The 19,946-nt window shown below is 52.7% G+C and overlaps 1 protein-coding gene across 1 annotated transcript in view; it reads right to left on the bottom strand.

The window, feature by feature from the left end:
* Positions 1-239: 239 nt before the first annotated feature.
* LOC122544771 (A disintegrin and metalloproteinase with thrombospondin motifs 4-like) overlaps positions 240-19,946 on the bottom strand; it is a 73,959-nt gene continuing 54,252 nt past the window's right edge. Inside the window, exons 4-8 of the mRNA XM_087981756.1 lie at positions 13,174-13,448; positions 9,306-9,489; positions 8,314-8,483; positions 6,430-6,605; positions 240-2,079 (exon numbers count right to left, since the gene is read on the bottom strand). Of these exons, the coding sequence (XP_087837882.1) occupies positions 804-2,079; positions 6,430-6,605; positions 8,314-8,483; positions 9,306-9,489; positions 13,174-13,448 (2,081 nt within the window). The 3' untranslated portion in view covers positions 240-803. The remainder of the gene's footprint in view (positions 2,080-6,429; positions 6,606-8,313; positions 8,484-9,305; positions 9,490-13,173; positions 13,449-19,946) is intronic.

The raw sequence follows: 19,946 nt of genomic DNA, 5'->3' as shown, positions 1-19,946 counted from the left end.
AATGGTCACATAGCCAACCCATGGCGTAGCCACAAGGAGTGCCAATCGAGCAGGCGACCTTGTCCTGGATGTTGTTGAATGCTGTTAGAGCTGCATCCATCCAGACAAGTCGGGAGTATTCCATCACACTCCTGACTTGTGCCGTGTAGATGGTAGACAGCTTTGGGGGTGCTAACTTTAACAAATGAAGGGCGCACATCAGAACATTTTGCTTAAAATCAATTCATTTGAATGAGCAATTTCAAGAGAAGGGATTTACATCACACAACGCAATGTGAATTATAAAGCAGCATCAGTCATAGGGAGACCCTGACTGAAAGCCAGCATCTTATAGGCAGAATGTTGAAACAGAGACAGTCAATAATTTAAAATTCCATTAGAGCTTTATCTGTGTCGAAACCCGTGCTGAATCTGCCCTGTGCACCTGGAAGGTATAGATGAGAAGGAATTTTAAATGCTATTTGACTTTGTTCTGTACCTGTCCTGGGAGGGTTTGATGTGCTCAATGTGGAGAGAGCTTCACTCTATCTCACCCCGCATTGCCCCTGTCCTGGGAATGTTTGATGGGGACACTGTAGATGGGGCCTTACTTGATTTCTAACCCCGTGCTGTCTATGTCCTGGAAGTGGTCAATGGGGACAATGTCGAGGGAAGCTTTACTTTCAGTTTAAAAGAGTAAAGAGAGCTTTACTCTGTATCTCGTGCCATGGTGTCCCTTACCTGGGAGTGTTTGAATGGGGCTAGTCATGAGGAGCCTAGGGGAAGGCGGGTGTTGAAGACAGAGGCCATACCACCCCACCCCCTCAACACCTCTGCATCACACACAGAGCCATACTCGCTGGCTTCATCTGGTAGTCACAACCCGCTGAGAGAACACCACGCCTGTCCAGGCATTGTATCCACCGAACCCGCCATCCTACCCCACATGTGACTGAGCAGCTCTGCCATGGCCCAGGGTGCCAGCTGGTGGAGGAGGCTTTGGTCTGGGGCAGTGGTGGGTTAAGCCGAACGCGGGTGGGCTGTGGTGGTCTGTAAAGCGAGAGGGTACGCCGTTTGGGAGTGGGCAGTTTAGCATTGTGCAGGCCACTTGAGGGCTCCCTCTTACCCGGCTGGCCATACTGCAATGTGACTTTGGTAATCGAGCGAGGGGTTAGAGTTGGAGTGAACTTGCGACTGGGCATTGTGGTTCTGTGATTGGGCACTGTGGATGTGGTTCTGCGACTGGGCACTGTGAGTCTGGTTCTATGACTGGGCAGTGTGGATGTTGTTCCACGACTGGGGACTGTAGGTGTGGATCTACGACTGGGCACTGTGGATGTTGGCAGGTGACTGGGCACTGTAGGTGTGGGTTTGCGATTGGACATTGTGGATGTTGGCGGGTAACCAGGCACTGAGAGTGTGGGTCTACGACTGGGTACTGTGGATGTTGGCAGGCGACTGGGCACTGTGGATGTGGGTCTACGACTGGCTACTGTGGGTGTGGGTCTATGACTGGGCACTGTGTCCTTGGTTGTTGTGTGGAGGATTGGTGTCAGAGGGTGGCTGAGAGTAGCCAGCGTGTCTTCACCAATGTGGGTAGTTAGCATCTCAGCTGGCGTGTGAGTGGGCAACGTGACATGGTGCACCATTGTGGGACTTGTGGCATTGGGGATGTTGCACTCAGTCAGTGTGGGATTGGGCACTGCACCGTGGCTGGTTAGTGTCACAGCGGTCTTGTGAATGGGCTTTCTGTCACCTGCCTGCTCCCTGGGAATGTAGTAAGAGTAAAGGACCCTGACGACCCGCTGCCTGCTCGGGGTGTACACCTGCAAAACCAGCGGCTCGGTCAGCCCGCCACGTGTCACCGCACCGAGCACGTCTCGCTGTGGGCTCCAGCCCAAGTACCGCAGATCCACCCCTCCCACGCTCAGGAGGCTGTCAAAACCCGAGATCTGGGTGTCCCCGTTCAGGATGTAGCTGCCGTTCAACCTCTTCAGGGCAAGGTAGGCCGTGAGCCGAGTCTGCCCTCGCCTGTGCTCCTGGCGTGCTTTGAAGTTGGCCGCCCCAATGGGGATCACAGCCACGTCGCTGTAGTTGACCCTGGAAGAGATCCATGGGAGGCTTCAGTTCAAAAATGGCCCAGGTTTATTATCAGCCGTTCAATTGCAGCCTGTGTGACTAATCCGTCTGAGGGTGGGGGCTGGTAGGTGAGTTGAAGGGGAGGGGGGAAGCGGTGGAGAGGCAAGGCTGTCAGGGTCAAGAGAACAGGTTGTGGAAGGATCCAAGGAGTCGAGAGGGCCAGGTAATAATCCCTGGAATTGTTTGTATATCGGAGTTGGGTGGAAAGTGGCAGGGAGAGCAACGAATCTTTCAAGGGGCAAGTGCTGAATGTTGGGGGCAGTGGTGCTCACTGGGTGGCAGCTGCCTCGCAGAGCCAGGGACCCAGATTCGATTCCACCCTTGGGCAACTGTCTGTGCAGAGTTTGTTATAAACCACACCACACCAAGCTATAGTCCAACAGGTTTATTTGGAAGCACTAGCTTTTGAACATTTGTTTCTTCATCAGGTGGTTGTAAAGCAGGACCGTAAGACACAGAATTTATAGCAAAGGTCTACAGTGATACAATAATACATTGAATAAACCTGGATTGTCAAGTCTTTCTTCTTTTAGAATGGAGTTGCTGGTTTCGGTTTTTTAATATGTAAATCCCAGAACTTCTTTTAAACCACATTCTCAGGATAATTTCAGGTTTTATAACAAAAGGTGACATCTCAGCTCAGACAATGCCTTAAAGGTGTGAGTCAGACCAATCTTAAATCATACACTGCATGCATTGACTGCTTGCAGGATCTGCATTTTTTGAGCAAAATAGAATGTATCTGCAAATATAATTCTGCAGTACAAATTCATTCCATAGGCGTATATGTGTGTGCACACAGGCGAGGGAGAGAGAGAGACAGACAGTGAGCGTGTGCATGTGAGTGCTGGTGACAGAGTGAGTGTTTGCGTGTGTGCAAGCTTGGTAGTGTGAGTGAGTGAGAAGGGCGTGTGTGTGTGTGGGAGGTGTACGTGTGTGCATTTGAGAGAGGGTCTGCAGGAATTCTTTCAAGATGTCAGCAGTGATCCCAATGAGTCAACCGAGAAACCAGAACAATCGCTGAGATCTGGAGAGGAGCGACCAAAGTCATCAGCCGTACCCACAAGGTAGAGCAAAACGTCACCCGATCATATCGTGCGGGTGGCACGGTGGCACAGTGGTTAGCACTGTTGCCTCACAGCGCCAGAGACCCGGGTTCAATTCCCGCCTCAGGCGACTGACTGTGTGGAGTTTGCACATTCTCCCCGTGTCTGCGTGGGTTTCCTCCGGGTGCTCCGGTTTCCTCCCACAGTCCAAAGATGTGCAGGTCAGGTGAATTGGCCATGCTAAATTGCCCGTAGTGTTAGGTAAGGGGTAAATGTAGGGGTATGGGTGGGTTGCGCTTCGGCGGGTCGGTGTGGACTTGTTGGGCCGAAGGGCCTGCTTCCACACTGTAATGTAATCTAATCTAATGTAATCTTAGTAATCTAATCTAATGCAATGCCACCCATGCTCTCAAAACCAATTGTAGCATTGTCATCAGACCAGTAGAAAAAGGCGAACCCATCGTCATTCAGAATAGAACAGACTACAGTAAAGAAGTGTACCACCAACTGAACAACCAGGAACATTATAGACAACCACTGGCCAATCCGACCAAAGAGCACACCCGTGAACTAAACACATTGATCACGACTTTTGATCCAGTATTTCAGAGTTCCCTATACCATCTCATCCCACTTGCTTTTCATGTAGGGGACTTCTACTGCCTTCCGAAGACACACAAAGCCAACACACCAGGACGACCCATCGTATCAGGCAATGGGACCCGATGTCAGAACCTCTCTGGCTATGCTGAAGGCAGCGTGGAACCCATTGTACACTGGACCCCCAGCTTCTATTCAAAGAATCCCTATAGTGTGGAAACAGGGCCTTTGTCCTACACGTATATAAACCACCCCGAAGCCCTCGATTAGATTTTAGTCTGTAACTCATCCCTGGGTATCTGTTATTCTGTATATAGCCCACACTGAACCCCTCAATTAGATTCCGGTCTGTAACTCACTCCTGGGTATCTGTAATTCTGTACAAAACCCACCCTGAACCCCTTGATTAGATTCCGGTCTGTAACTCACTCCCCGGGATATCTGTTATTCTGTATATAACCCACCCCGAACCCCTCGATTAGATTCCAGTCTGTAACTCACTCCCAGGGTGTCTGTTATTCTGTATATAACCCACCCTGCACCCCTCGATTAGATTCCAGTCTGTAACTCACTCCCGGGGTGTCTGTTATTCTGTATATAACCCGCACTGAACCCCTCGATTAGATTCCAGTCTGTAACTCATGCCTGGGGTGTCTGTTATTCTGTATATAACACACCCTGCACCCCTCGATTAGATTCAAGTCTGTTACTCACGCCCGGGGTGTCTGTTATTCTGTACATACCCCACCCTGAGCCCCTCGATGAGATTCCTGTCTGTAATGCAGACAGAAAGGGGTAGGTTTACATGAATTTCTCTGCCCCCAGGGATTGCCCACATACATACACACAGAGAGAGAGAGAGAGAGAGAGAGGGATGAGAGAGCTCTGTGCCTTGGCTGCTGAGCTTTTATTGACAGAGTTCATGGATCAGCTTTGTTTTGAACACATTGCATTGCATCGATTTGAGATCAAAATAAACGAGGGGGGAGGAAACAAAACAAGAAGGCCCACCTTTCTCAGTGGGAGTCCTGAAACGGCTGGTCCACGTTGCAGCTTTAGAGTCTCTGCCTCAGGAGTGGGAGATGGAGCGGGAGACGCTACAGATTTGTCTCAAAAACACAGCACCCACGGACCAGTCGAACCGGGAATATTCTTTGTCACTATAGACATTTCAGCACTCTACACCAGCATCCCCACGATTACGGCAACAGCCACAGTACTCAACACCAACAACTGCCAATCTCCGAGCACTGTCCTACAACTCATCCGCTTTATCTTCAATCACAACATTTAACAACCGGTTCTTCATCTGTCAAGTTCGGGGCCCAAGAGGATGGCTTCAACTGCGACCTTGGGTTCATGTCACACTACAGGTGGCCCCATGACACTGTACACTCACACGCACACACACACTTACACACACTCTCACACACCCTCTCTATTACTCAAGCTCTCTCTCATATGCAGACACATACACCTCCCACACAGACACCCCCTCACAGGCTTGTGCCCTGTCACACTTGCACGCACACACACACACTCTACCAAACTTGCACACATGCAAACACACACTCTCTCACGTGCATTCACACGCATGCAATCACATACACACATTCAATGTCTCTCTCCTGCATGTCCATGCACATATGAGTTTGTAGGGTGAATTTGCATTTGCAGAATTATATTTACAGACATGATTTGGAGATACCAGTGTTGGACTGGGCTGCACAAAGTTAAAAATCACACAACACCAGGCTATAGTCCAACAGGCTCATTTGGAAGCACTAGCTTTCAGAGTGCTGTCCCTTCATCCAACTGATAAAGGAGCAGCGCTCCGAAAGCTAGTGCTTCCAAATAAACCTGTTGGACTATAACCTGGTGTTGTGTGATTTTTATATTTACAGATACATTCTATTTTGCTCAAAAAATGCCGAACCTGCAAGCAGTCAATGCAGGCAGTGAATCTATATAATATTTGTGAATATCACTTTGGAAATAGAACCTGTCTGACTCACACCTTTAAGGCATTGTCTGAGCTGAGATGTCACCTTTTGTTATAAAACCTGAAATTATCTCGAGAATGTGATTGAAACCAGCAAATCCATTCTAAAAGAAGGAAGACTTAACAATCTCGGTTTGTTCAATGTATCATGGTAATGTTTTGCTATAAATTATGTCTTATGGTCCTGCTTCACAACCACCTGATGAAGGAGCGGCGCTCCGAAAGCTAGTGCTTCCAATTAAACCTGTTGGACTATAACCTGGTGTTGTGTGATTTTTAACTTTGTACACCCCAGTCCAACACCGGCATCTCCGAATCATATATGGAGCTTGCACATTCTCCTTGTGTCTGCATGGACTTCCTCCGGGTGCTCCGGTTTCATCCCACAGTCCAAAGATGTGCAGGTTAGGTGAACTGGCCATGCTAAATTGCCCCGTAATGTCCAGGGATAGCCATGGGAAATGCAGTGTAGGAGTTAGGTCTGGCTGGGATGCTCTTCGGGGAGGTTGGTGATTACTCAATGGGCCGAATGGCCTGCTTCCACATTGTAGGGATTCTATGATTTCTGTAGTGCAGTTGCATGGCAGAAGTGAAAAGGCTGGAACTTGGGGGCGACGTTGAGGGATGTGGCAAAATTGAGAGGCGTAGTGGACTCTGACTCACGTCCTCTTGTGGAAACGGCGGATGATTCGCCTGCAAGCCGAGTCCTCCCCGCCACACATCCCACATTTGTTGTACCGCTTCCTCGATCCGATGACCCCGTCGCAGCCTGTCTTGACGCACCGGCTCCGGACACAAACGGCATCACTGTGCGGAGTGCACCGAGTCCCGTCCTTCACCTATAAAAGAGGGGAGGGTGTGGCACAATGGAAGAGCTGGGGTGGGGGGGGGGGGGGGAATGTGGGATGGGGAGGGGAGTCTGTCACCACAGTCAGACACCGCTGAGGGGTGTCTGCAGGAGGCCTTCAGGGTCGTGTCTTCACCCAAACCATCCCAAATCCAACATTACCACTCCATCAGTCGATAATCATGAGCAGAGGTATGGAAAGGGTCGAAAACAGCTATAAGCTGTTCAGTGATGCCCAGTTTGGGTTCCGCCTGGACCACTCAGCTCCTGACCTTGATTCAAACATGGACAAAAGAGCTGAATTCCAGACGTGAGTTGAGAGTGACGGCACTTGACACTGGTGTCAAGGAGCCCCTGCAAAACTGTAAACAATGGGATTCGGGGGCAGAATTTGGAACCATACCTGGCACATAGGAAGGTGGTTGTGCTTGTTGTAGGTCAGTCATCTCAGCTCCAGGACATCTCTGCAGGAGTTCCTCAGGGTAGTGTCCTAGACTCAACCATCTTCAGCTACTTCATCACTGACCTTCCTTTCACCATAAGGTCAGAAGTGGGGATGTTCACTGATGACTGCACAATGTTCAGCACCATTTACGACTCCTCAGGTACTGAAGCAGTCCATGTTCAAATGCAACAAGATCTGGATATTATCCAGGCATGACCTGACAAGTAGCAAGGAACATTTTTGCGACGCAAATGCCAGGCAATGACCATCTCCAATAAGAGACAATCTCACCACCAGATCTTGGCATTGAATGGTGTAACCATCACTGAACCCCTCCCTATCGACATCTTGGCAGTTACTAATGACTAGAAACTGAATGAACTAGCCTTATAAATACAGTGCTACCTGAACAGATCAGAAGCTAGGAATCCTGCAGTGGATAACTCACCTCTTAGAGTCATAGAGATGTACAGCACAGAAGCAGACCCTTTGTTCCAACTCGTTCATGCCAACTAGATATTGTAATCAATCTAGTCCCACCTGCCAGCACCCGGCCCATATCCCTCCAAACCCTTCCTATTCATATACCCATCCTGATGCCTTTTCAATGCTGTATTTGTACCAGCCTCCACCACTTTCTCTGGCAGCTCATTCCATACACGTACCACCCTCTGTGTGAAAAAGTTGCCCCTTATGTCACTTTTGACGCCCCAGTCAGGAGTTTGATGGATTACTCCCCAACTGGCGAGATGGGTGCAGCTCCAACAACAAATAAGCCTGATGCCACCCAGGACAAAGCAACCCGTTTGATTGGCATCAATCCATCACTTTCAACCTCTCCTCCCTCTCTCTCTTCCCTCCCCCCCCCCGCCCCACCGATGCTCAGTAGCAGCGGTGGACCATCTACAAGATGCCCTGCAGAAATTCACCAAAGATCCTCAGACAGCACCTTCCAAACCCATGACCATTTCCATCCAGAAGGACAAGGGGCAGCAGGTACATGGGAACACCAGCCCCCTGCAAGTTCTCCATCCTGATTTGGAAACATATCATCATTCCTTCAGTGCCACTGGGTCCAAATCCTGGAATTCCCTCCCTAAGCACATTGTGGGCCAACCCACAGCACATGGACTGTCACAGTTCAAGAAGGCAGCTCACCATCACCTAGTTGAGGGGCAACTAGGCTTTGGCAGCAAATGCCGGCCGAGCCAATAGCCTTCACGTTGATTAAAATGTATTGAAAGAAACAACTGACCTTGATGTTGAAAACTGTGACTTGCAAGGTGCCCTTGAGGAGGCAGTTCAGTTTACAGAGGTCAGCCTCGCGAATTCCATGATAGTAAGGCTCCCACTCCTGGTAGTAACCCTGCCCGTTGGGAGCAGGTATGTTTCTGGCCTCACACTGTTCAGCCCGATACGTCTGACCTGTCACATCCGAGAATGGTTAGATAATTGGGAGGCGGTTTGCTGACATTTCCCCAGCGGGTGCTTGCTTATGTCTACCTTGTGGATATTAATGTGAGGTTGAGTGTAAGAGTGACTGTGTGTGAGGAAGGGTGACTTAGAGCAGGCATATGTCATGAGGGGCATGGATAGGATAAATAGACAAAGTCTTTTCCCATGGGGTGGGGGAGTCCAGAACTAGAGGGGCATAGGTTTAGGGTGAGAGGGAAAAGATATAAAAGGGACTAAGGTGCAACTTTTTCACACAAAGGGTGGTACGTGTGTGGAATGAGCTCTCAGAGGAAGTGGTGGAGGCTGGTACAATTACAGCATTTAAGAGGCATCTGGATGGGTATATGAAAAGGAAGGGTTTGGAGGGATATGGGCCGGGTGCTGGCAGGTGGGACTAGATTGGGTTGGGATATCTGGTCGGCATGGACGGGTTGGGCTGAAGGGTCTGTTTCCGTGCTGTACATCGCTATGATTCTATGAGAGTGGTGCGTGCGTGCGTGTGTGAGTGCAGTGTGCAAGAAACAGTGTGTCTGTGCAACAGGGTGAGTGTGCAAAAGGCTGACAATGTGCAAAAGGAGGGCAAGCGTGTGTGTGAGAGAGAGAGAGGGAGTAGGAGACTGTAAGGGAAGATGAGTCTGAAGTTGTGTGGCTAAGCTTGGGCGAATGAGAGATGGTGTGAGGGTGTGTAGGAATATTACCAGGACAAATATCATGTGGTTGGGCAGATTTGATCAAAGGGTCAGTACGATGCATTGTATAAGAAAAACCAGGGAGTTATACTTGGAGACTCACCATTGTCAGGACAAGGAGCAAGGTTACAAGACTGGAAGATATCTCTCCGTCCCTGACAATATCTCCCGAAGGCAGCAGGAAGTGGGTTGTCACAGCGACGTCGAGAGAACTGAACACCACCACCACATGTCCGGGAACATTGGCCCCAAGGCCCCCAGGATCCCCAGTTACCGTCAATGGGCTTCTGTAATAAAAGAGAAAAGAGCATTCAGGAAAACTTCCCAAACACTGTCCCCCATTCCCGAAACAAGCACAGCACTGGGTTAGATACAGGGTACACCTCTGTCAACACTGTTCTCATCAAACACTCCCAGGACATGGAGAGCACGGGGTTAGATACAGAGTAAAGCTCTCTCTACACTGTCCCCCATCAAACACTCCCAGGACAGGGACAGCACGGGGTTAGATACAGAGTAAAGCTCCCTCTACCCTGTTCCCCCATCAAACACTCCCAGGACAGGGACAGCACGGGGTTAGATACAGAGTAAAGCTAACTCTACACTGTCCCCCATCAAACGCTTCCAGGACAGGGACAGCACGGGGTTAGATACAGAGTAAAGCTCCCTCTACACTGTCCCCCTCTCACCCTAAACTTATGCCCTCTAGTCTGGACTCCCCGACCCCAGGGAAAAGACTTTGCCTATTTACCCTATCCATGCCCCTCATTATTTTATAAACCTCTATAATGTCACCCCTCAGCCTCTGACGCTCCAGGGAAAACAGCCCCAGCCTGTTCAGCCTCAAACCCTCCAACCCTGGCAACATCCTTGTAAATCTTTTCTGAATCCATTCAAGTTTCCCAACATCTTTCCGATAGGAAGGAGACCAGAATTGCACGCAATATTCCAACAGAGGCCTAACCAATGTCCTGTACAGCTGCAACATGACCTCCCAACTCCTGTACTCAATACTCTGAGCGATAAAGGAAAGCATACCAAACAATTCATGGTTGAAAACTATCAGGTTCTGTGGATGTGTCACTCCTCAGTTCTAGTCACAGAGTCATACAGCACAGAAACAGACCCTTCAGTTCAACCAGTCTACGCTGACCATAATGCCAAACTAATATAGTCCCACCTGCTTGTGCTTGATTCATATCCCCCCAAACCTTCCCTATTCACGTACTTAGCTAAATGTCTTTTAAATGTTGTAACTGTACCTGCATCCATCCCTTCCTCTGGACACACAAACCACTCTGTGTAAAAAAAAATTGCCCCTCTTCAAATCTTCCTCCTCTCACCTTAAAAATATGTCCCCTAGTCTTAAAATCGTCCACCCTAGGGAAACGACTCTCATCATGCACCTTGTCCTACCCCTCATGATTTTATAAATGTCTAAAAGGCCACCTCAACCTTCTATGCTCCAGTGAAAAAAGTCCCAGCCTATCCTTAGAACATAGAACGATACAGCACAGAACAGGCCCTTCGGCCCACGATGTTGTGCCGAACATTTATCCTAGCTTAAGCACCCATCCATGTACCTATCCAATTGCCGCTTAAAGGTCGCCATTTATTCTGACTCTGCCACTCCCACAGGCAGCGCATTCCGTGCCCCCACCACTCTCTGGGTAAAGAACCTACCCCTGACATCCCCCCATATCCTTATTGCTCAAACCCTCCATTAACAGCAATGTCCTGGTAAATCTGTTCCGAACCCTCTCCAGCTTAATAAGGGTGACCAGAATTGGGTATCATACTCCAGAAGAATCCTCACCAACATCCTGTACAACCTCAACGTGATGTCCCAACTCCTACACTTAAAGGCCTGAGCAATGAAGGCAAGCATCTTCTTAGCCACCGTATCTATAGCTATTTCCCTATTGATAATTTACTTCAGCTAATTCGATTTAGACCCTCTCCCTAGTCCTCTATTAGTTTCTTTGGGAATTCTGGCAAGCTTTTCTGCTGTGAATACTGAAGCACAATAAGCCTTCTGCAGTTTCCGTTGGTGTTTGACAATACCTCCAACCTCAGCTGTCAGTGAGCCAATACTACTCTTAACCAGTATTGTCCCTTGCAAATTTTATTTCGTAATCCTTCTTAGCTGCAATGTGGTCCATTTTTGGTCTTTGTATTGGCCCCATTCTGTGGGATCTGTACTGTTCTTTGCAGTGTTATAAGCCCTTTCTTTTAGTTTTATACGGTCCCTCACCTGCTGAGATATTCATGGCTCTTATTTTGTCTGTGAGAAGGAACGTTTCCTTCTCATGGGCACAGACTGCTTCTGAATGGCATTAAAGGTATCTTTGAACTGTTCCTCAGTTGGTTTACCCAATAGCAGAGTTTCCCAGTTCACTGTGGACCGTATCTGTCTCATTCCCATTAAAGTCTCTATTACTTAAATATGATGATGTGGAGGTGGTGATATTGGACCGGGGTGGACAAGTTAAAAATCGCACAACACCAGGGTATAGTCCAACAGATTTAGCAACGCTCCGAAAGCTACTACTTCCAAATAAACCTGTCGGACTATAATCTGGTGTTGTGTGATGTTTAACCTACTTAAATACAAAATTCTAGTATCTTTCTCATTTATAAAGGCCACATGATACGATCATGTTCTGATCACTATTTGACAAATGCTCAGGAACAAGTAGGTCATTCATAAATAAGGCTCATTGCTCACAGAATGCAATATTGCCGGTCTCCTTGTCAGTTCCTAAACACATTGCTGCAGGAAACTACCTTGGACGCACACTCTAGAAGGTTAGATACAGGGGGAATGTTCCTCTGTTAAATGGAGAGTAAAGGTTTCTCCACTCTTTGAAAGTAAAGCTCTCTCTACACTGTTCCCCCATCAAACACTCCCAGGTTAGGGACAGCGCGGGGTTAGATACAGAGTAAAGCTCCCTTTACAATGTCCCCCATCAAACACTCCCAGGACAGGGACAGCATGAGGTTAGGTACAGAGTAAAGTTTCCTCTACACTATTCCCCCATCAAACACTCCCAGGACAGGGACAGCATGGGGTTAGATACAGAGTAAAGCTCCCTTGATACTGTTTTCCATCAAACAGACTCGGGACAGGGACAGGACGGGGTTAGATACAGAGTAAAGCCCCCTCTACACTGTCCCCCCAACAAACACTCCCAGGACAGGGACAGCACGGGGTTAGATACAGAGTAAAGCTGCCTCTACACTGTCCCCCATCAAAAACACACCCAGGACAGGGACAGCACTGGGTTAGATAGAGAGTAAAGCTCCCTCTACACTGTCCCCCATTAAAAACACACCCAGGACAGGGACAGCACGGGGTTAGATACAGAGTAAAGCTCCCTCTACACTGTCCCCCATCAAACACACCCAGGGCAGGGACAGCACGGGGTTAGATACAGAGTAAAGTTCCCTCTACACTGTCCCCCCATCAAACACTCCCAGGACAGGGACAAAACAGGGTGAGATACAGAGTAAAGCTCCCTTTACACTGTCCCTCCATCAAACACTCCCAGGACAGGGACAACACGGGGTTAGATACAGAGTAAAGCTCTCTCTACACTGTTCCCCATCAAACACTCCCGGGACAGGGACAGCATGAGGTTAGATACAGAGTAAAGTTTCCTCTACACTATTCCCCCATCAAACACTCCCAGGACAGGGACAGCACGGGGTTAGATACAGAGTAAAGCTGCCTCTACACTGTCCCCCATCAAAAACACACCCAGGACAGGGACAGCACTGGGTTAGATACAGAGTAAAGCTCCCTCTCTACACTGTCCCCCATCAAAAACACACCCAGGACAGGGACAGCACGGGGTTAGATACAGAGTAAAGCTCCCTCTACACTGTCCGCCATCAAACACTCCCAGGACAAGGACAGCACGGGGTTGGATACAGAGTCAAGCTCCAAGGGTGAACACGAGAGTACTCACTGCCTGTTGCCAATTGGAGACACATTCTCCTCTCATACAGACCCTCCCTTGGCCGCAGTCAGTGCCATCTGCCGCTGGTAGGTGTTTGCTGGCATGAATCCACTCCCCCTGCCGCCAGGCTACACACCAAAGAATGCGACAGGGGTCACTTCCTGGTCTCCACCGATGCCCTGGTCCAAAGGTTAGGCGGCATTGCTGGTCTGCATCGTAATTTCTCCCAGCCAGAGGTGCTGATTCTGCCAGAGATACCTCCGGTTTGTTCAGCAGGCAGTCCGCTGTGTGTGGAAGAGATGGTCAATGGCATTATGGGGGATGGGCAACATGGAAGTTGGTGACTGAGAGACCAAGGGGCACAGAGTGAGAAACAGGGGAATACAAGGGAGAGATGGAGCGGAACAAAAATGAAATTGACATGAGAGACAGGGACACACTGGGAGGGAGAGAGGCTGGGGCCAGAGTGAGGCAAGGATGGAGGTACAGATAGAGGGATTTGGCAAGAATGTGAAACAAAGACAGAGAGAGTGAGAGACAGGCTACAGAGAGCAAGGAGGCAGTGAAAGAAGGAGACTGTGAGATTGTGGGATAAAGAGAGAGAGATCTAGAGACACAAAGAGTCCGGAGATTGGCTGCAAGAGAAATTTGGGGAACAAACAGAAAGGAAGAAGCACTGGGATAGAAGGAGATACGTGGAGACAGGCACAGGAACACAGAGAAGACAGCAATTGAGAAAGACAGGCAGAGGGACAATAAAAGACAATGCAAGGACCAGCACTCCCTCAGTGCTGACCCTCCGACAGTGCGGCTCTCCCTCAGTGCTGACCCTCCGACAGTGCAGCACTCCCTCAGCACTGACCCTCCGGCAGTTCGGCACTCCCTCAGTATTGACACTCCGACAGTGCAGCACTCCCACAGTACCGACACTCTGACAGTGCGGTGCTACCTCAAGTACTGACACTCTGACAGTGCTGCACTCCCTCAGTACTGACCCTCCGACAGTGCTGCACTCCCTCAGTACTGACCCTCCGACAGTGCGGCACTCCCTCAGTGCTGACCCTCCGACAGTGCGGCACTCCCTCAGTGCTGACCCTCCGACAGCGCGGCGTTCCCTCAGTACTGACCCTACGACAGTGCGGCGCTCCCTCAGTACTGACCCTCCGACATGCGGCGCTCCCTCAGTACTGACCCTCCGACAGTGCGGCACTCCCTCAGTGCTGACCCTCCGACAGTGCGGCACTCCCTCAGTGCTGACCCTCCGACAGCGCGGCGTTCCCTCAGTACTGACCCTACCACAGTGCGGCCCTCCCTCAGCACTGACCCTCCGACAGTACGGCACTCCCTAAGTACTGACCCTCCGACAGTGCGGCGTTCCCTCAGTACTGACCCTCCGACAGTGCGGCACTCCCTCAGTACTGACCCTCCGACAGTGCAGCACTCCCTCAGTACTGACCCTCCGACTGTGCTGCGCTCCCTCAGTACTGACCCTCTGACAGTGCGGCACTCCCTCAGTACTGACCTCCCGACAGTGCGGCACTCCCTCAGTACTGACCCTCCGACAGTACGGCACTCCCTAAGTACTGACCCTCCGACAGTGCGGCGTTCCCTCAGTACTGACCCTCCGACAGTGCGGCACTCCCTCAGTACTGACCCTCCGACAGTGCAGCACTCCCTCAGTACTGACCCTCCGACCGTGCTGCGCTCCCTCAGTACTGACCCTCTGACAGTGCGGCACTCCCTCAGTACTGACCTCCCGACAGTGCGGCACTCCCTCAGTACTGACCCTCCGACAGTGCGGCACTCCCTCAGTACTGACCCTCCGACAGTGCGGCATTCCCTCAGTACTGACACCCCGACAGTGCGGCACTCCCTCAGTACTGACCCTCCGACAGTGCGGCGCTCCCTCAGTACTGACCCTCCGACAGTGCGACACTCCCTCAGTACTGACCCTCCGACAGTGCGGCACTCCCTCAGTACTGACCCTCCGACAGTGTGGCACTCCCTCAGTACTGACCCTCCGACAGTGCGGCACTCCCTCAGTACTGACCCTCCGACACTGCGCACTCCCTCAGTACTGACCCTCTGACAGTGCGGCACTCCCTCAGTACTGACCTCCCGACAGTGCGGCACTCCCTCAGTACTGACCCTCCGACAGTGTGGCACTCCCTCAGTACTGACCCTCCGACAGTGCGGCACTCCCTCAGCACTGACCCTCCGACAGTGCGGCGCTCCCTCAGTACTGACCCCCCGACAGTGCGGCATTCCCTCAGTACTGACCCGATAACAGTGCAGCACTCCCTCAGTACTGACCCTCCGACAGTGCGGCACTCCCTTAGTACTGACCCCCCGACAGTGCGGCACTCCCTCAGTACTGACCCTCCGACAGTGCGGCACTCCCTCAGTACTGACCCTCCGACAGTGCGCCACTCCCTCAGTACTGACCCTCGGACAGTGCGGCACTCCCTCAGTACTGACCCTCCGACAGTGCGGCACTCCCTCAGTACTGACCCTCCGACAGTGCGGCATTCCCTCAGTACTGACCCGATGACAGTGCAGCACTCCCTCAGTACTGACCCTCCGACAGTGCGGCACTCCCTCAGTACTGACCCCCCGACAGTGCGGCACTCCCTCAGTACTGACCCTCCGACAGTGCGGCACTCTCTAAGTACTGACCCTCCGACAGTGCGGCACTCACTCAGTACTGACCCTCCGACAGTGCGGCACTCCCTCAGTACTGACCCTCCGACAGTGCAGCACTCACTCAGTACTGACCCTCCGACAGTGCGGCACTCCCTCAGTACTGACCCTCCGACAGTGCGGCATTCCCTCAGTACTGACCCTCCGACAGTGCGGCACTCCCTCAGTACTGACCCAACGACAGTGCAGCACTCCCTCAGTACTGACCCTCCAACAGTGCGGCACTCCCTCAGTACTGACCCTCCGACAGTGCGGCACTCCCTCAGTATTGACACTCCGACAGTGCAGCACTCCCACAGTACCGACACTCTGACAGTGCTGCACTCCCTCAGTACTGACCCTCTGACAGTGAGGCACTCCCTCAGTACTGACCCACTGACAGTGCGGCACTTCCTCTGTCCTGAACCTCCGACAGTGTGGCAGTCCCTCAGTACTGACCCTCCGACAATACGGCACTCCCTCAGTACTGACCCTCCCGCTGTGTGGCACTCCCTCAGTACCGACCCTACGACAGTGCGGCACTCCCTCAGTAGTGACCCGATGACAGTGCAGCACTCCCTCAGTACTGACTCTCCAGCAGTGTGCACACCCTCAGTACTGACCCTCCGACAGTGCGGCACTCCCTCAGTACTGACCCTCCGACAGTGCGGCACTCCCTCAGAACTGACCCTCCGACAGTGCGGCACTTCCTCAGTACTGACCGTCCGACAGTGCGGTGCTCCTTCCATACTGACCCGCCGACATTGCAGCCCTCCCTCAGCATAGACCCTCCGACTGTGCTGCACTCCCTCAGTACTGACCCTCCGACACTGCGGCGCTCCCTCAGTACTGACCCTACCACAGTGCGGGCCTCCCTCAGCACTGACCCTCCGACAGTGCAACACTCCCTAAGTACTGACCCTCCGACAGTGCGCCGTTCCCTCAGTACTGACCCTCCGACAGTGCGGCACTCCCTCAGTACTGACCCTCCGACAGTGCAGCACTCCCTCAGTATTGACCCTCCGACCGTGCTGCGCTCCCTCAGTACTGACCCTCTGACAGTGCGGCACTCCCTCTGTACTGACCCTCCGACAGTGCAGCACTCCCTCAGTACTGACCCTCCGACAGTGCGGCACTCCCTCTGTACTGACCCTCCGACAGTGCGGCACTCCTTCAGTACTGACCCTCCGACAGTGCGGCACTCCCTCAGTACTGACCCGATGACAGTGCGGCGCTACCTCAGTACTGACCCTCCGACAGTGCGGCAGTCCCTCAGTACTGACCCGATGACAGTGCGGCACTCCCTCAGTACTGACCCTACCACAGTGCGGTCCTCCCTCAGCACTGACCCTCTGACAGTGCGGCGCTCCCTCAAGTACTGACACTCTGACAGTGCTGCACTCCCTCACTACTGACCCTCTGACTGTGAGGCACTCCCTCAGTACTGACCCTCTGGCAGTGCGGCACTTCCTCTGTCCTGAACCTCCGACAGTGTGGCACTCCCTCTGGACTGACCCTCCGACAGTGCTGCACTCCCTCAGTACTGACCCTCTGACATGCGGTGCTGCCTCAGTACTGACCCTCCGACAGTGGTGCTCCCTCAGTACTGACCCTCCAACAGTGCGGTGCTCCCTCAGTATTGACTCACTGACAGTGCTGCACTCCCTCATTACTGACCCTCCGACAGTGCTGCATTCCCTTAGTAACTGACCCTCCGACAGTGCGGCCCTCCCTCAGTACTGACCCTGGGACAGACTGGCCCTCCCTCAGCACCGAACCTCCGACAGTGTGGCACTCCCTCAGTATTGACACTCCGACAGTGCAGCACTCCCACAGTACCGACACTCTGACAGTGCGGTCCACCCTCAAGTACTGACACTCTGACAGTGCTGCACTCCCTCAGTACTGACCCTACCACAGTGCGGTCCTCCCTCAGCACTGACCCTCTGACAGTGCGGCGCTCCCTCAAGTACTGACACTCTGACAGTGCTGCACTCCCTCACTACTGACCCTCTGACTGTGAGGCACTCCCTCAGTACTGACCCTCTGGCAGTGCGGCACTTCCTCTGTCCTGAACCTCCGACAGTGTGGCACTCCCTCTGGACTGACCCTCCGACAGTGCTGCACTCCCTCAGTACTGACCCTCTGACATGCGGTGCTGCCTCAGTACTGACCCTCCGACAGTGGTGCTCCCTCAGTACTGACCCTCCAACAGTGCGGTGCTCCCTCAGTATTGACTCACTGACAGTGCTGCACTCCCTCATTACTGACCCTCCGACAGTGCTGCATTCCCTTAGTAACTGACCCTCCGACAGTGCGGCCCTCCCTCAGTACTGACCCTGGGACAGACTGGCCCTCCCTCAGCACCGAACCTCCGACAGTGTGGCACTCCCTCAGTATTGACACTCCGACAGTGCAGCACTCCCACAGTACCGACACTCTGACAGTGCGGTCCACCCTCAAGTACTGACACTCTGACAGTGCTGCACTCCCTCAGTACTGACCCTCTGACAGTGAGGCACTCCCTCAGTACTGACCCTCTGACAGTGCGGCACTTCCTCTGTCCTGAACCTCCGACAGTGTGGCACTCCATAAGTACTGACCCTCCGACAGTGCGGCACTCCCTCAGTACTGACTCTCTGACAATGTGGCACTCCCTCAGTACTGACCCTCCCGCAGTGCGGCACTCCCTCAGTACTGACCCAATGACAGTGCAGCACTCCCTCAGTACTGACCCTCCGACCGTGCTGCGCTCCCTCAGTACTGACCCTCTGGCAGTGCGGCACTCCCTCTGTACTGACCCTCCGACAGTGCAGCACTCCCTCAGTACTGACCCTCCGACAGTGCGGCACTCCCTCAGTACTGACCCGATGACAGTGCGGCACTCCCTCAGTACTGACCCTACCACAGTGCGGCCCTCCCTCAGCACTGACCCTCTGACAGTGCGGCGCTCCCTCAGTACTGACCCTCTGACAGTGCGGCGCTCCCTCAGTACTGACCCTCTGACAGTGCGGCATTCCCTCAGTACTGGCCCGATGTCAGTGCGGCAATCCCTCAGTACTGACCTTCCAACAGTGCTGCATTCCCTTAGTAACTGACCATCCGACAGTACCGTTCTCCCTCAGTACTGACCCTCAGACAGTGCTGCACTCCCTCAGTACTGACCCTCCGACAGTGTGGAGCTCCCTCAGTACTGACCCTCCAACAGTGCGGTGCTCCCTCAGTATTGACTCACTGACAGTGCTACACTCCCTCATTACTGACCCTCCGACAGTGCTGCATTCCCTTAGTAACTGACCTTCCGACAGTGCGGCCCTCCCTCAGTACTGACCCTGGGACAGTGTGGCCCTCCCTCAGCACTGACCCTCCGACAGTGCGGCACTCCCTCAGCACTGACCCTCCGACAGTGCGGCACTCCCTCAGTACTGACCCCCTGACAGTGCGGCACTCCCTCAGTACTGACCCTCCGACAGTGCGGCACTCCCTCAGTACTGACCCTCCGACAGTGCGCCACTCCCTCAGTACTGACCCTCGGACAGTGCGGCACTCCCTCAGTACTGACCCTCCGACAGTGCGGCACTCCCTCAGTACTGACCCTCCGACAGTGCGGCATTCCCTCAGTACTGACCCGATGACAGTGCAGCACTCCCTCAGTACAGACCCTCCGACAGTGCGGCACTCCCTCAGTACTGACCCCCCGACAGTGCGGCACTCCCTCAGTACTGACCCTCCGACAGTGCGGCACTCTCTAAGTACTGACCCTCCGACAGTGCGGCACTCACTCAGTACTGACCCTCCGACAGTGCGGCACTCCCTCAGTACTGACCCTCCGACAGTGCAGCACTCACTCAGTACTGACCCTCCGACAGTGCGGCACTCCCTCAGTACTGACCCTCCGACAGTGCGGCATTCCCTCAGTACTGACCCTCCGACAGTGCGGCACTCCCTCAGTACTGACCCAACGACAGTGCAGCACTCCCTCAGTACTGACCCTCCAACAGTGCGGCACTCCCTCAGTACTGACCCTCCGACAGTGCGGCACTCCCTCAGTACTGACCCTCCGACAGTGCGGCACTCCCTCAGTACTGACCCTCTGGCAGTGC

The sequence above is a fragment of the Chiloscyllium plagiosum genome, unplaced genomic scaffold (assembly GCF_037043375.1).
Source record: "Chiloscyllium plagiosum isolate Xiang-an unplaced genomic scaffold, Cpla_swu_hap1 HiC_scaffold_40, whole genome shotgun sequence".
NCBI classification, from domain to species: Eukaryota; Metazoa; Chordata; class Chondrichthyes; order Orectolobiformes; family Hemiscylliidae; genus Chiloscyllium; species Chiloscyllium plagiosum.
Note: the sequence above shows the minus strand (reverse complement) of the source record. Positions and strands in the feature narration are given on the sequence as shown.